General features: G+C 39.4%; 1 protein-coding gene across 1 annotated transcript in view; it reads right to left on the bottom strand.

The window, feature by feature from the left end:
- The window catches only part of HECW1 (HECT, C2 and WW domain containing E3 ubiquitin protein ligase 1), a 632,276-nt gene extending 620,780 nt beyond the window's left edge, over positions 1-11,496 (bottom strand). The window contains exon 1 of the mRNA XM_036246873.1: positions 11,193-11,496. Within this exon, the coding sequence (XP_036102766.1) occupies positions 11,193-11,481 (289 nt within the window). The 5' untranslated portion in view covers positions 11,482-11,496. The remainder of the gene's footprint in view (positions 1-11,192) is intronic.
- Between the last annotated feature and the right edge of the window lie 3,094 nt (positions 11,497-14,590).

Raw genomic sequence — 14,590 nt, 5'->3', positions numbered from 1 at the left:
TTAGAATTATGCTGGCCTCATAAAACAAGTTTGGAAATCTTCTTTATTATTTTAAAATACTTTTAGGAAAATGGGTATTAGTTCTTCTTTGAATGTTCAGTAAAACTCCCCCGTGAAGCTGTCCGGGCCTGGGCTTTTGTTTGCTGGGAGAGTCTTGATTACATCTTCAATTTCCTTAGATGTTAATGGTTTGTTCAAGTTTTCTATTTCTTCCCAGTCCAGTTTTGGGGGACTATGTGTTTCTAGAAATTTTTCCATTTTTCTTAGATTGTCTAATTTGTTGTCATATAGTTGTTCATAATATTTGTTTAAAATCATTTGTATTTCTGTACTATCAGTTATTATTTCTCTTCTTTCATTTCTGATTTTGTGTATTTGGGTTTTCTCTTTCAGTTTCTTTGTGAGTCCAGCTAAGGGTCCATCAATCATGTTTATATTTTCAAATAACCAGCTCTTTGTTTCATTGATCCTTTGAATTGTTTATTTGGTCTCCATGTCATTTATTTCTGCTCTGGTCTTTACTATTTTCTTCCTTCTACTTGCTCTGGAGTTTTCTTTCTGTTTGCTTTCTAGTTCTTTAAGTTGTGAGGTTTGATATTCTATTAGAGATTTTCTTGTTTCTTGAGGTAGGCCTGTAGTGCTATGAACTTCCCTCTCATAACTGCTTTTGCTGCATCCCATAGATTTTGTGTTGTTGTGTGTTCATTTTCATTGGTTTCCAAGATGTCTTTAATTTCTTCCTTGATCTCCATTGTTACCCATTATTGTTCAATAACGTGCTATTTAGCCTCCATGTTTCAAAGGTCCTTGCATGTTCTTGTTGCAATTAATTTGTAGTTTCATGCCATTGTGATTTGAGAAGATGCTTGATATGATTTCAATCTTCTTGATCTTGTAGAGACTTAGTTTGTGTCCTAACATGTGGTCTATCTTTGAGAATGTCCCATGTGCACTTGAGAAGAATGTGAATTCTGCAGTTTTGGTGTGTAATTCTCTGTAGATATCTTGTGCTTCATTTAGAGTCTGTGTTTCCTTGTTAATTTTTTTCTAGATGATCTATCCAGTAATGTCAGCGTAGTGTTGAAGACCCCTGCTATGATTGTATTGCTGTTGATTTCTCCTTTGATGTCCTCCAGAACATATTTAATATATGTTGGTGCTCTTATATTGAGTGCATATATATGTACCAAGGTTATATCGCTCTTATATTGAGTGCATATACTTGTACCAAGGTTATATCTTCCTGTTTGATAGATCCTTTCAATACTATGTAGTCACTTTCTTTGTCTCTTGTTATGGCCTTTATTTTGAAATCTATCAGATATGAGTATTGCTACCCCAGCTTTTTTTTCCTTTCTGTTTGCTTTATAGTTTTTGTTTCATCCCATCTCTTTAAACCTATGTGAGTCTTTTGTTGTGAGGTGGGTCTCTTGTAAACAACATATATATGAGTCATGCTTTCTTATCCAGTCAGCTACTCTGTGTCTTTTTATCAAAGCATTCAAACCATTCACATTTAAGGTGATAATTGATATGTACTTATTGCCATTTTTGTTTAGTGTGGTTCAATTTTTCTTTTTATTTCTTTTATTAATTACAGAAGTCCTTTTAGCATATCTTGCAGTGCTGGTTTGGAGTTAATATATTCCTTTAGCCTTTTTTATTTTTGGTCTGGAAAGCTCTGTATTTTATCTTCTATTTGAATGACAGCCTTGCTGGATACAGTAGTCTTGGATTCAGATCCTTGTTTTACATGACCTTGATTACTTCATGCATCCCTTCTGGCCTGTAGTGTTTCTTTTGGGAACTCAGCTGAGAGCCTTATGGGGTTTCTTTTGTAGGTAACCTATTCCTTATCTCTTGCTGCCTTTAGGATTCTCTCTTGGTCTTTAATTTGTGGCATGTTAATTACTATGTCTTTGTGTGGGCCTGTTTGGATTCTTCTTACTTAGGGCTCTCTGTGCTTCTTGAATTTGAATGCCTTTTTTCTTCATCAAGTTAAGAAAGTTATCTGTTCCTATTTCTTCAAGTATGTTCTCTAACCCTTGTCCATTTTTTCCTCTTCGGATATTCCTATGATACAAATATTATTAAGTTTCCTGTTGTCCCACAGTTTTCTTAACCTGTCCTCTTGTTTTTTGTTTTTTTTTCTTTTCCTTTTGATTTTCTGATTGGTTTTTTTTCTCCCTTGTCTTCTAATTCACTGATCTAGTCATCAGCTTCTTCTACTCTGCTAGTTAGCCCTTCCAATGTGTTCATTATTTCTACTATGTCATTCTTCATTTCCACTTGGTTGGTTTTCAATGTTTCTATAACTTTACTAATGGTGCTGATGTCCTTACTATGCTGTTGAGTTTCCTCAGGATCATGGCTCTCACCTCTACCTCTGATAATTTGCTTAAGTGCATTTTATTTATCTCATCTTCAATAGAGTTCTCTTGTTTTTTCATATGGGATTTGTTTCTTTGGTAAACCATTTTGGCTATCTCATTAGGTTTTGGAGCCTGCCAAATTTTCCCTGTGGGTATTGGTGTTCTGCTGTTTTATGGCTTCCTCTACTGTATTTGGATAAGCCTGGGTGGGCCCATGTTAAACACTACTGTCAGGTCTTACTTTCCTGGGTAGATTTGCAAACCCAGGAAAGGTTCAGTTATCCTCTAGCTTTTTCCTGGAGACTAGTAGTCTCAGTTATTCAGTGCATAGGTATATAGCCCTGGTGTTCTGCATAAGAGGATTTCCAGAGGTGGGATAGATGCTGGCTGTTAATGAGCCTCATTTTGAATTTCTTTGCCTCACCTCGGAAAGGTGAATCTCCAGGGAGAGTGGCTGCTGCTTTTCCCCACAGCTCAGGGAAGAAGCACACTGGCCATTGTCCTTTGTGGTCGCAACTCAGCAAAAACTCTGAGTGTCCTCCAAATCCTAGGTGTCCGCACAGAGTTCCAACCCAGGCTGCCCTCCCTCTGCCTTAGCCTCCAGGTGAGTGGCTGTGGCTGTTTTAGTGCTCTGTACTGGCTCTCTGTGCTATGGTGCGGGCTTGGTCTTTATTCCCCAATGGTGCTGCTCACAGCTAAGACTGCTGCTGTTCATGGGCTCCCAGCCCGCCACCCTCTTGTGCCTCCGCAGATCCTACCAGTATCCCTGGTTATATGGTCCTGTCCTGCTGCTTTTCTGTTGCTTTTTTCCAAGGATTTATTTTTATTTAAGTTGTAATTCTCGTTTGGTCCTCGGAGATTGTCTGTGTAGCTTCTATTCACTCCCCTTCCATTTTAACATCCTCTATGGCTATCTTGTGCGCAGTTGGGTTGCACATGCCTTTTTCGTAACCCGCACCCTTCAGGTTACGCTGGTAACTGGATAGCACAGTCCCTTTGGGAACCTGGCTCCATGCATATGTTATGGGCTGCTGGGTTTCACAGGCCCCTCTGGTGTTTCAGCACCCCACAGGTCCCGTGGGTAACTGGATGGCACAGTCTCTGGTGGGTCACACAGGCATCTCTGGTGCTTCAGCACCAAATAAATCCCATGGGTAACCAGATCGCACAGTCCCTGCTGGGTTGCACAGCCCCCTCTGGTTCTTTAGCCTTCTGCATTCCCCATAGGTAATTGGATGGCAAGGCACAGTCCTCTCTGAAGCTTCAGCACCCCGCAGGTCCCACGGGTAACTGGATCTCACAGTCCCTGCTGGTTCACCAGGCCTCTCGGTGCCCCTGCACCCTGCAGTTCCCACTGGTGGGCAGCTGGACCACACAGGCCTCTGTGGAGCCCCAGGTCCTGCCGCTGGAGGCTGGGGAGTGCTGCTGCCCCATGGGGCTCAACTCCTGCTCAGCTTTTGCTGTAGTTTTGGGGATGGGTCTCAGCTGCTGGTCTGTGCTTCTGTTACCTGGGGATATACCTCTGTTGCTGGGGGTATATCTAGACTCTGATTGGGGTGCTATTATGGGGGATGATGCTCGGCTCTGGACTGTCTGTGGCTTCCATGACCAGCACCATGCGTGCTTCACTACTGTGCACTGGTCTGTGTTGACACAGAGTGTCCACTGATCCAATGGTGCCAGGTGTACTGGTAGGCTCAGGTTGCTGGGCCCTAGCCGCTCTCACTGCCTCCTCCCAGGGAGACCCAGGATCTTCCAAAATGATGGGACCTCCCCGCTGCAGCGCAGGGAGAAGAGCCCTGACGTGCCACTTACCGCGGTAGCCAGCTGCTCCAGTCAACCACACGGGAACCTTTTGCTCCCCATCTCTGCACTGCATTAGTTTGTCCACCTTCACGTCCACTCACACTCTCTCACACACTCACTCTCCCTCCAGTTCTGCTGGCTGCCATCTTACACCTATATTTGATTTCAATCTTCTTAAATGTATTAAGACTTGTTTTGGGTCCTAACATGTAATATATCATAGAATATATTCCATGTGTACTTAAAAAGAATATATATTCTGCTGCTTTGGGGTGAAGTACTCTGTGAAGATATCTATTAAATTTATTTGATCTAGTATGAAATTTAAAGCTGCTCTTTCCTTGTTAATTTTCTATCTGGAAGGTTTATACATTGATGTCAACAGGGTGTTAAAATTGCTTAATATGACTGTACTACTGTCAGTCTCTCCCTTTATGTCCATCAAGATGTCCTTTGTATGTTTAGTTGCTCCCATGTTTGCTGCATAAATGTTTATAAGGATTATATCTTCTGGCAGGATTGTGAATTTTATCATTATGTAGTGTTGTTCTTTGCTTCTAATTATAGCCTTTATTTTAAAGACTATTTGTCTGACATATATATTGTTATTCTATCTTTCTTTTCCTTTCCTTTTGTATAAAATATCTTTTTCTATCGTTTTATTTTTAAAAACAAATTTTATGTCATTTTATTTTTTCCATTACATTTTGTACCCTTATGCCATCTACCATCTCCACCCATCCCACTCTACCTTAGCAATCACCACACTGTTGTCCATGTCCATGAGTTCTCTCTTTTTTTTTTTTTTCTCAATCCTTCCACCCTCCTTCAATTACTTCCCCGAGCTATCTGCCTGCCCTCTATCTATAAATATGTATCTATTTGCTTAATAGTTAATGTCGCTCATTAAATTCTACACATAAAAGGAATCATATGGTACTTGTCTTTCTCTGACTGGTTCATTTCAATTAGCATAATATTGTCCAGACCCATCCATTCTGTCACAAAAGGTAAATGTTTCTTTCTTTTTATGGCAGAGTAGTATTCCATTATGTAAATGTACCACAGTTTTTATCTACTCATCTACTGATGGACATTTGGGCTGTTTCCAGATCTTGGATATTGTAAATACTGCTGCAATGAACATTGGAATACACATATTTTTTGAATTAGTGTTTCAGGTTTCTTCAGATAAATTCTGGAATAGAAATCGCTGGATCATAAGGCAGTTCTATTTTTAACTTTTTGATATAACTCCATACTGCCTTCCACACTGGCTGCACCAAGCTGCATTCCCAGCAACAGTGCAAGTGGGCTCTCTTTTCTCCACATCTCATCAACACTTGTTGTTTCATTTATTGATGACAACCATTCTAACAGTTGTAAGGTGATATCTCATTGTGGTTTTAATTTGTATTTATCTGATGATTAGTGATGTTGACCATCATTTCATATGTCTATTGGCCATCTTTATGTCCTTTTTGGAAAAGTGTGTATTCAGGTCTTTAGCCCATTATTTCATTGATTTTTTTTTTTTTTTGGTGTTGAGTTTTATATGTTCTTTATAAATTTTGGATTCTAACCCCTTGTTAGATATACCATTGGTGAGTACGTCCTCCCATTTAGTGTCTTTTCAGTTTGTTGATGGTTTCCTTTGCTTTGCAAAAACTCTTTAGTTTGATGTATTGCATTTATTTATAGTTTCTGTTTCCTTTGCCTGAGGAGAAATATCAGAAAAAATATAGCTATGAGAAATGTCTGAGATTTTACTGCCTATTATTTTTTCCCCTAAGATTTTTATGGTTTTGAGTCTAAAACCAAAGTCTTTAATAGATTTTGAGTTTATTTTTATGTGCAGTGTAAGAAGCAACCTTTTACTTTACACACACACACACACACACACATATATATATATATATATATATATATATATATATATACATACATATATATATTTTACATACATACATATACATATATGGGTCTTGCTTCTTATCTATTAAACTCCCCTATGTATTTTGGTTGGAGGATATAAGCCATTTACATTAAAAGTGATTACTGATAAGTGTTGATATATTGCCATTATATTTTTTATAACTTTCTTCTTCTGCTTCTGCTTCTGCTTCTGCTTCTTAAGATCCTTTAAATTTCTTGTAATACTGGTTTGGTGGTAATACACTCCTTTATCTTTTTCTTGTCTGGAAAAATCCTTATTTCTCGTTAAATTTTAACTGATAGCCTTGTTCAATAAAGTCGTTTTGGTTGTAAGTTCTTACTTTTCATCACTTTAAAAATGGCATGCCAAACCTCTTGCCTGAAATGTTTCTGTTGAAAAGTGAGCTGACAGTGGTATGGGAGCTCCCCTGTAGGTAACTATCTGCCTTTCTCTTGATGCTTTTAAAACTCTCTGTTTTTCTTTAACCTTTGGCATTTTAATTATGATGTGTCTTGGTGTGGGCCTCTTTCAGTTAATTTTGTTTGGGACTGTCTATGTTTCTTGGACCTGTGTGCCATTTTCCTTCACCAAGTTAGAAAAGTTTTCAGTCATTATTTCTTCAAATAGGTTTTTGATCCCTTGCTCTTTCTCTTCTCTTTCCCATATCCTAAGAAGCAAATTTTGTTATGCTGCATGTTGTCCCAATAGTTCCTTAAATTGTCCTAATTTTTTAAAACCTTTTTTTTTTTCTTCTCTGATTTGTTTTTTTTCCTGCTACCTGTATTCCAAATTGCTGATTCAATCCTCTGCTTCATCCAACTGTTTATTACTTCTGGTGTATTCTACATTTCAGATTTTGCATTCTTCATTACTGACTGTTGTTTGTTTGTTTGTTTTATGGCTTCAATGTTCTTTCTCATGCTGTTGTAGTCCCCAGTAAGTTTCTTGGACATCCTTATAGCCATTTTAAAAAGTCTGTATCTGATAAATTGATTGCCTTGATTTCATTTAGCTCTTTTTTCTGAAGATTTCTCCTGTTCTTTTATTTGGGGCATTTTTCTTTCTGTCTCCATTTTGGTTGCTTCTTTGTGTTTTTTTTTCTATGTACAGGGTATATCTGCTATACTCTCAGTCTTGGTAGGGTGCCATACGTAGTAGGTGTCCTGTGGGACCCAGTGGCATAGTCTTCTTGATTATCTGAACTGGGTGCTCCAGGACTATCCATTGTGTGTGTTATATAAGCCCTCCTACTGCAATTGAGTCTTGTTTGCTATTGGATCATTTGTTCATAGAGTCAACACTCAGGCTGTCTGACTGTGAGGATCAACCCTGACTACAGTGTATGAGTCTCTGTGGAGATACTGACCTCACGAAGCAAAATTTGTCCCAGTAGGGTCTGGTGCCTGCTGAAATATCCTTTTAGATATGTTGTTTTGGAAGTTTATTGGATCATGCCCTGATGTTATCTGAAGCTGGCCATTAGGTGTGTGAGTTTGGGGACCTCTTGGGAGAGATTCTGGTGCAGGCTAATGTCAGGTGCTACCTCGGGAAACCTATTTGAAGCTTCAAAGTGATCCACAGTTTGTGCCTGACTCTGCTGACCCAGGTGTGTAAGGGAAGGGTCAAACTGTGCAGCAAGGCTTGCATTTTACCAGTACCAGACACAGAAGTAGGCCAGTAAAAGTTTCAAGGTGGCTAGAGATACACTTCCACCTTCCTCCACCTGTCAGCTGTCTATTAGGCTCAGTCACTGAAAGAGCCCCTGGCAGTACTCAAGTTGCATGAAGTAGATTCTCAGTGAATTAATAGATAGGGGTGACTGGTGTTCCAGATTGATACAGGTTTAAACTCAATGCCAGTGCTGGGTCTGGGGCCACTCAGAAGTGTCCCTGAGTATCCCAAGCCTAGTTTCCATCTTCTGGGTGCTCCCATACCATTGTGGTTTGGTGGTGTCTCAGGGTGTTGTCAGGGGAGGCCAGCAGAGTTTCTTAGGCCCTAAAAGATCAAAATTAGATTGTGTGAAGGGAGAGTTTTGTACCACTTAGCCACACAATGGAAAGATGGTCCCTGTCCTAGATCCACATAACTGAGTGTTTCCTAGATTCTGCTAGGAGCCCAATCTCAGTAGAGTGGGGTCACAGGAGTTAGGAGAATGACTTGGGAGATGGTGGGAGGAATGACACCCAGCCCAGAGCCACACAAGGCAGTCTGTTTCAGATTCCACCCAGAGCTCAGAAGGGAGGAGCCACCAGGAGTCAGGAGGGTAGGCCTAGTGGATCTTCTTTGAGAGAATGCCCGTACTTCAAATCCTCTCAACTCAGTCACTGACAACCCCCGAGTGTGCCCAGACTCTACCCTCAGACTCAGGCAGCTGACTCCTCAGCAGGGTGTGGAATCCTCAGGGTGGGACAAGAGGAATTCCACAAGGTAGGGCTATTACTTTCCCACAGGCTGTTACCTGTATGGAGGGGAGCACTCCACCCAAGAAAGATAGCATCTGTGGTATGGGAGTGAGACTTACTACAGCTATCCTGGCAGCTGTCCCTTCAGCTCCCTCCCCAGAGCCACAAATCCCACTCTCTCTTCAGACTCTAGTCTGTTCTTCCTTCCCTTTGCCAGAGCCCAGGGTGAGAGGCTAAAAACAAGATTTGTGTATTAGCCCTTTAAGAGTGTGCCTGTGTCTCTAGCATGCCCTTGGCTCTCCCTGGCAGGCACAATTCCCTCTGATTTTCACAGCTAGATATTAGATGGGTATCTCTTCCTAGCTCTTGTGCTCTGGGCTGGGAGCCTGGCTTGAGTTTGAGACCCCATGATTCTCAAGGAGAACAACCGCATCCCCCACAGCTGAGATATCCCTCTGGAATCTCAGCCATTTCCTGTGGGAGTGAGCCCAGCACTTTTTGCCTCTCACCCTTCCTACCAGTCTTGATGTGGCTTCTTATATAAATCCTTGATTATAACATTTCTCTTCAGCTATTATTTAGTTGGTTATTCAACTTTCACACTCAATATTTGAATTGTAATTTTGGTCCTGAGATGAGATGAGTGTAGCATCCCTCTACTCTACCACCATCTTGGGTCACCGTCTTGTTGAGTTTCTTTTTTTTTGTAATCCTCACCTGAAGATATGTTCATTGTTGTTTTTTTTTTCTGTTGTTGTTGTTGTTTTTCTGTTTTTATTTAGAGAGAGGGAGAAAGATTCATGACTGATTAACAGGGCTGTTCACCCTCCTTCCTCTCTCTTCTTCTGTGATGTGGACTCCTAATTTGTGTCCCACCTCTCCCACATTCTCCATCTCCTTTTTGAGTTATCCCTTTGCCTTTCTCTTTGACAGGAACATTCTGGTGCTCTCTTTCTACACACAATTTGCAAGTGACTATCTACTCATAGGGTTCCAATTACCCCAAGTCTTCATTCCTAGCCCAGATCTAGGGCTGAACTTGAAATCAATCCATTCCCTCCCCTTGAGGTAAATGTCCCTCAAGTGCCCACCCCAAACCTGTTTGCTTCTCTTCAATATATTTCCTGACCTGGGGAATGAATGACATTGGCATCCACCACTGCAGAAAAGTACAGCTATAAAAAGTTTATTTAAAACTAGATCCCATGCCAGAAACCTAATTTCCTATGGTTCTAAACAAGTAAGATTCATAATTAAAGTAGGGATGGGTACAATGTGGACTATGGTAAAATTGAAGGTTGCAGAATAGTCTCAATGGGGGAAGCGAATGTTTAACTGCAACTAACTAGAGTCACACGTAACTATGAGCTTAGGCTGCCAGATTGAGGGCTTTTATGAAGAAAAGTCGAATTTGGATTTTAATGGGAAATTTCTACATTTTTAAATATTAATAACTAATCAAATTTAAAACAAAATGGACTAAACTAATATGCTGTATGAGCTATTATTTTACAAAATCTGTTCTAGATCAATGGTATCTAAACACTTTTATTCAAGCAAATTAAATGGTACCTGTTTGGAAGTTCAGTTTAGCTAGTAACCACTTTTATGTAAAAATCTCAAAAATTGTGTTTCTGAATATTTATAATATTGTGTATATTGTAAATACACTAACCAAACTGGTTGCAAAAGCTTCAAGAGAGCCACAAATATTTTCTTGACACCTAGTCAGATAAGATTCTCTGTATTTTATCATAGAAACAGTCCAGGTTATAAAGTACTCATAACAATCATTAGTTTCTGTGATATTTGTTGATGTTAAACTTTACATTGCATGTCTGAATATGTAAATGTTTCATTGCAGAGATTGAATGCAAAGGGTCTGGACTCTTTTGAACTTGCTGACTCTAGTGGCCCCCTGTGTTCTTAAAAAAAAAAAAAAATCATGCACAATAATATGTTCTTTCCCTAGAAATGATGTTTTGCTTTTTAAGATTTTTATCTCCGTACAGTATGTTTTGGTTTGCTAACATACTGTGCCGAATAAGAGTATCTTAAAATGTAATAAACACTGCTGATTTGCAGTTTTAATGTGTCAATTTCCACTATACCTGATTCCATCATGTAAATAGATGAAATATATTTTTTATGAAACTTTATTTTCATAATTTTAAATTTGTGAGATTTATGTTCTCTGTACCACACATCAGTGTAGTCATTTTTCTTTTAGTCATCATGTCATTCTTTAGCCTGTGATGTATTTGTGTCCACTGTTTACAGTGAAAGCAATAATACAAAGCAGAAAAAATGTTGAAAGAGCAGGTGCAAAGAGGCCTATGATTATGTTGAAAACAAAAGTAAAATTAACTCCACATAGATGTGCAAATGGTAACAATGTTTGTGTTCAACCACTCCTCACCTTACTATCTCATGATTTTCTTGGATGGAATAAAGATGCCAAAAGAAGCTAGTATGTGGTCTTCAAGGTGTTAGAAATTGGTGCATAACATTTGATTGCGAATTGTGAATTTTAATTATAGAATTAATTCAAATATTAAAGCCTACATAAGGGTTAAATATGAACAATATACTTGTTGAATGCCCAAACCACATTCCTAAGACCATTATATCTGAAGCGCATGATTAGCCAGTCTGGCTAATTGCTGTTCTACTCACCAATTAGATACATGCCTATCCAGTCTCCAGCGTCCACTTCCTCTTTTATATCCCAGTGGATTACCAAGTCCTGGGAGTGCCCTATAGAGTAGTAGGAGCTGCTGACCATGAGTGTGGAGCGGCTGTCAGAGGTAACCAGGTCGGTGTCGCTGGTGGAGCGGGGGATGGTGATGGTGCTGTGGGGGCTGGTCCTGATGGCCATGCTGTGGAACTGGCCTGGGTTGTAGCTATGGCAGAGCGGCTCCTTGCAGCGGCGCCTGTTCTGGTTGTTTCTAGATGGAGATGCCATGGCAGCCAGGCTTAAAATCCTGTTCTGGTACAGATTCTGTGGGGACAAGCAGACGATCAGCAGGGGAAGAAGATTCCAGCCACAAGGTCACTTTCTTAATAGGAAATAAAGGGTATTCTGGAAGAAAAGATCTGTGAGTGAGCAGCCCTCTAGGAAGTTTTGAAACACAAGAGCATTTTCCTCGGGACAAATGCCATGGCTCTGGGTTCACAGAGAGAAGGCAAGAATGAAAATGTGACCTCATCAAGGGGCTGTGCATTTCCAACTGGCTGGAACCTACTTTTCCCAGCTCACTCCAGCCTGCTTGGTATTAAAAGAAATGCATATGTACAGAATGGTTGTGAAGGTGTGCCTGCCCCCAAAATACCATCTCTTGAGTCTTCCGGCATCAGTTCAATTGAATCCAGTTTTATCCTTCTTTAGAGTAAATGATGATTATTATCACTAAACATTTTAATGATTACTGCAGCATTCAAGACCCTACACACAGCCTAGAATCAGAGGTGGCCCCTGCTGGGTGAGATGGTCATTCTTCCTCCATTTACAGTCTTTTACCCTACAGAATGTCTCCAGGCAATCTGAAATTTTTATAAAGGATCTCAGATATCCTAGCAATCTTCAAGCACTATCATTTTCAATAAAATCCAATCTCAGAGGACTGTGTCTCCCTTGCAGCCAATGCTGTTGTCAAAAATATTGCCTCTGATGAGAATTTAAAATGCACATTTTTATTGTCTACAATATTGAGTACTTAAAATGAACTGAGCTGTGGCAGATACACATTTTGGAGGTTTCTGGCTATTAAAGTACAAATTATTCTACAACTATTAACATTTTTGTTTTCAAGAAGAGATCTAAAAATGGATTGAATCAGGCAGTTTAGGTCCAATGCAAGTTACTGACTTTTTGTTTTACCAGCCATGAAGACCAGAACCCAGCACCAGTCTCTTCTTCAGATTACATAAATCTATTTAGCAGAAATTTAGGTGTATACTTTTTTGCATCTTCCAAGGCCACGGCACTTGGAAAAAGTCAATTGATCTGATAAAGCCCAGTGTTTTCATTCTGAGTTGTGGTCCTTACTAGTCATGTAGCTGCTTTTTTGTTCATTATTTGAGTGTCTTGTTAGAAATTCCCTTGGCCTCACTGGTGGCAACCTTGAGATTACTATAGACAGAAAAGCCAGACTTCAGAAAGCATCTCATGATCTCATTACATTATTGGTACCATACATCTTTTTTTTTTTCTTTTTTTTTACAAAGAATGCTTGTCACTGTGACATAAAAACAAATGTACCATGGTGATGCCTGGAAACCAGTGATCCTCTCAAGAACACAGGCAAAGCCTTGAGCCCAGGAAGTATGAATAGCCACCCACCTCACAGTCACTTGTTTTCTATTGGGAAGTTAGAGGATTATCTCAGTAATGTGACTATTCTCCTGGGTCCTTTGTCCACAGACCTTTGTAAAATTCTAAAAAATAGAAAAGCTGCTATTGTTTCTTCAGTTTGCACATAGTTTACGCTGCCTGCCAACATCTTATGATATTAGTATGGAAATTAAAAGCTACTTGGAATTAATTGACATAAGTATACAATTATTAATTAGAGCAGTGATTTTCAACCAGTGTGCCACAAGAATTTTTAAAACATGTAATACTTGACTGTTTAGTCAGGGACACGGACCTCTTTTCCTTTAGATTGTCAAAAAAAAAAAATTACCACAGATAACACAATAGCCATCTGATATGAATTAATCAAATTATACCTATTTTTTCTCAGATCAGCCAAAAATATAATATGTTCTTTAGTGTGCTGCTGAATTTTAGTAATTAGTTCATGTGTGCCATGAGATGAAAAAGGTTGAAAATCACTGAATTAGACCAAACTATATTCAAGTTGGTGCAGCACCAACCAGCTTCTAAGCCATGACTCCTTAGACCATTTACTTATTCTTTCTAGACCTAAGTTTCCTGATATGTCAGAATTTAATGAGATAAGGTAGGCCAAGCTCTTAGCATTGTGAGTGCTCAATAAATAAAAACCTAAAATACAACTAGTATTGCTTCAGTAAGAAAGCCTACTGGAACATAGGTTCCTGGCAGTTGGCCAGGCTTATTCACTGGCCAAAGGTCCTCTCACTTCTTCAACAAAGCTCTCACATTTAAGTTCATTCTGAAGTAAACTAACAGATTGTTCTTGTCATGGCCCTTCATGTTTGCTTACAAAAATCTAAATTGCAAAGTTTAAACAGTCTAGTGTATTTATTATGGTGCCTTATAAACCATTTCTTTTAAAGGACTCCTTTATTTGTAAGTTTTGTGCTCAAGTGGGAAATGTTTGCACTGATGTTGAGAAGAATGAGAGATTTTTATCCATATAGTGCCAGTCAGAGACTCAAAGAAGATTATAGAATGTTTTTCCTTTCTTAAAGATTCTTCTGGCGTGTGTGTGTGTGTGTGTGTGTGTGTGTGTGTGTGTGTGTATGTGTGTGTTTAACCAAAATTCTCAGGAAACTGTTCAACTCTCCTGAAACTGTCAAATTACACCAGTGTTCACTGGCCATATAGTGAGAACAAAGGAATACAAGGAAACATAGGTCAAGAAAGACATTTGTTCACAATTTACTAGATTGGAATAATGACATTTGCCTGGAATAAGAAGGGCAGTTTCAAAGCTGTTCCTTAAAGACCATGTTTCCCAATGTCCCACTTTGTCTTTTCCCACATCCTCCCCAATGATATTTGCTGGACAGATTTGTATTTCAAGATTATGTATAACCACCAACTCTGTTGTGACTTCTCCTTGAATACTTTACCATTCCCAGGAGAGTGAGCCTTTCTGCACTGTGATCCCACATGAGTCCCATTCCCCTGAAAAGATTGTTATTATTTTTTATTGCTAGTTGACCTATCTGTGCTCATCTCTGAGAAGACCTTGAGACCAGTGTTCCATACTTTTCATATCTCCCTGGGCCTGGCATGACTCCTGGAATTAAAAAGGCCCTCAAAACTGTTATAATAGAATATATTTTATTCAACTATGTCTCTTCTTTTTTCATGATGGGTTTAAAGTGGCTATTAAAATAAAGTACAGCCCTGGCCGGTTTTG

Source organism: Molossus molossus, unplaced genomic scaffold (assembly GCF_014108415.1).
Source record: "Molossus molossus isolate mMolMol1 unplaced genomic scaffold, mMolMol1.p scaffold_m16_p_7, whole genome shotgun sequence".
NCBI lineage: Eukaryota > Metazoa > Chordata > Mammalia > Chiroptera > Molossidae > Molossus > Molossus molossus.
The sequence above is the reverse complement of the archived record's forward strand: the minus strand, read 5'-3'. Positions and strand labels throughout refer to the sequence as shown.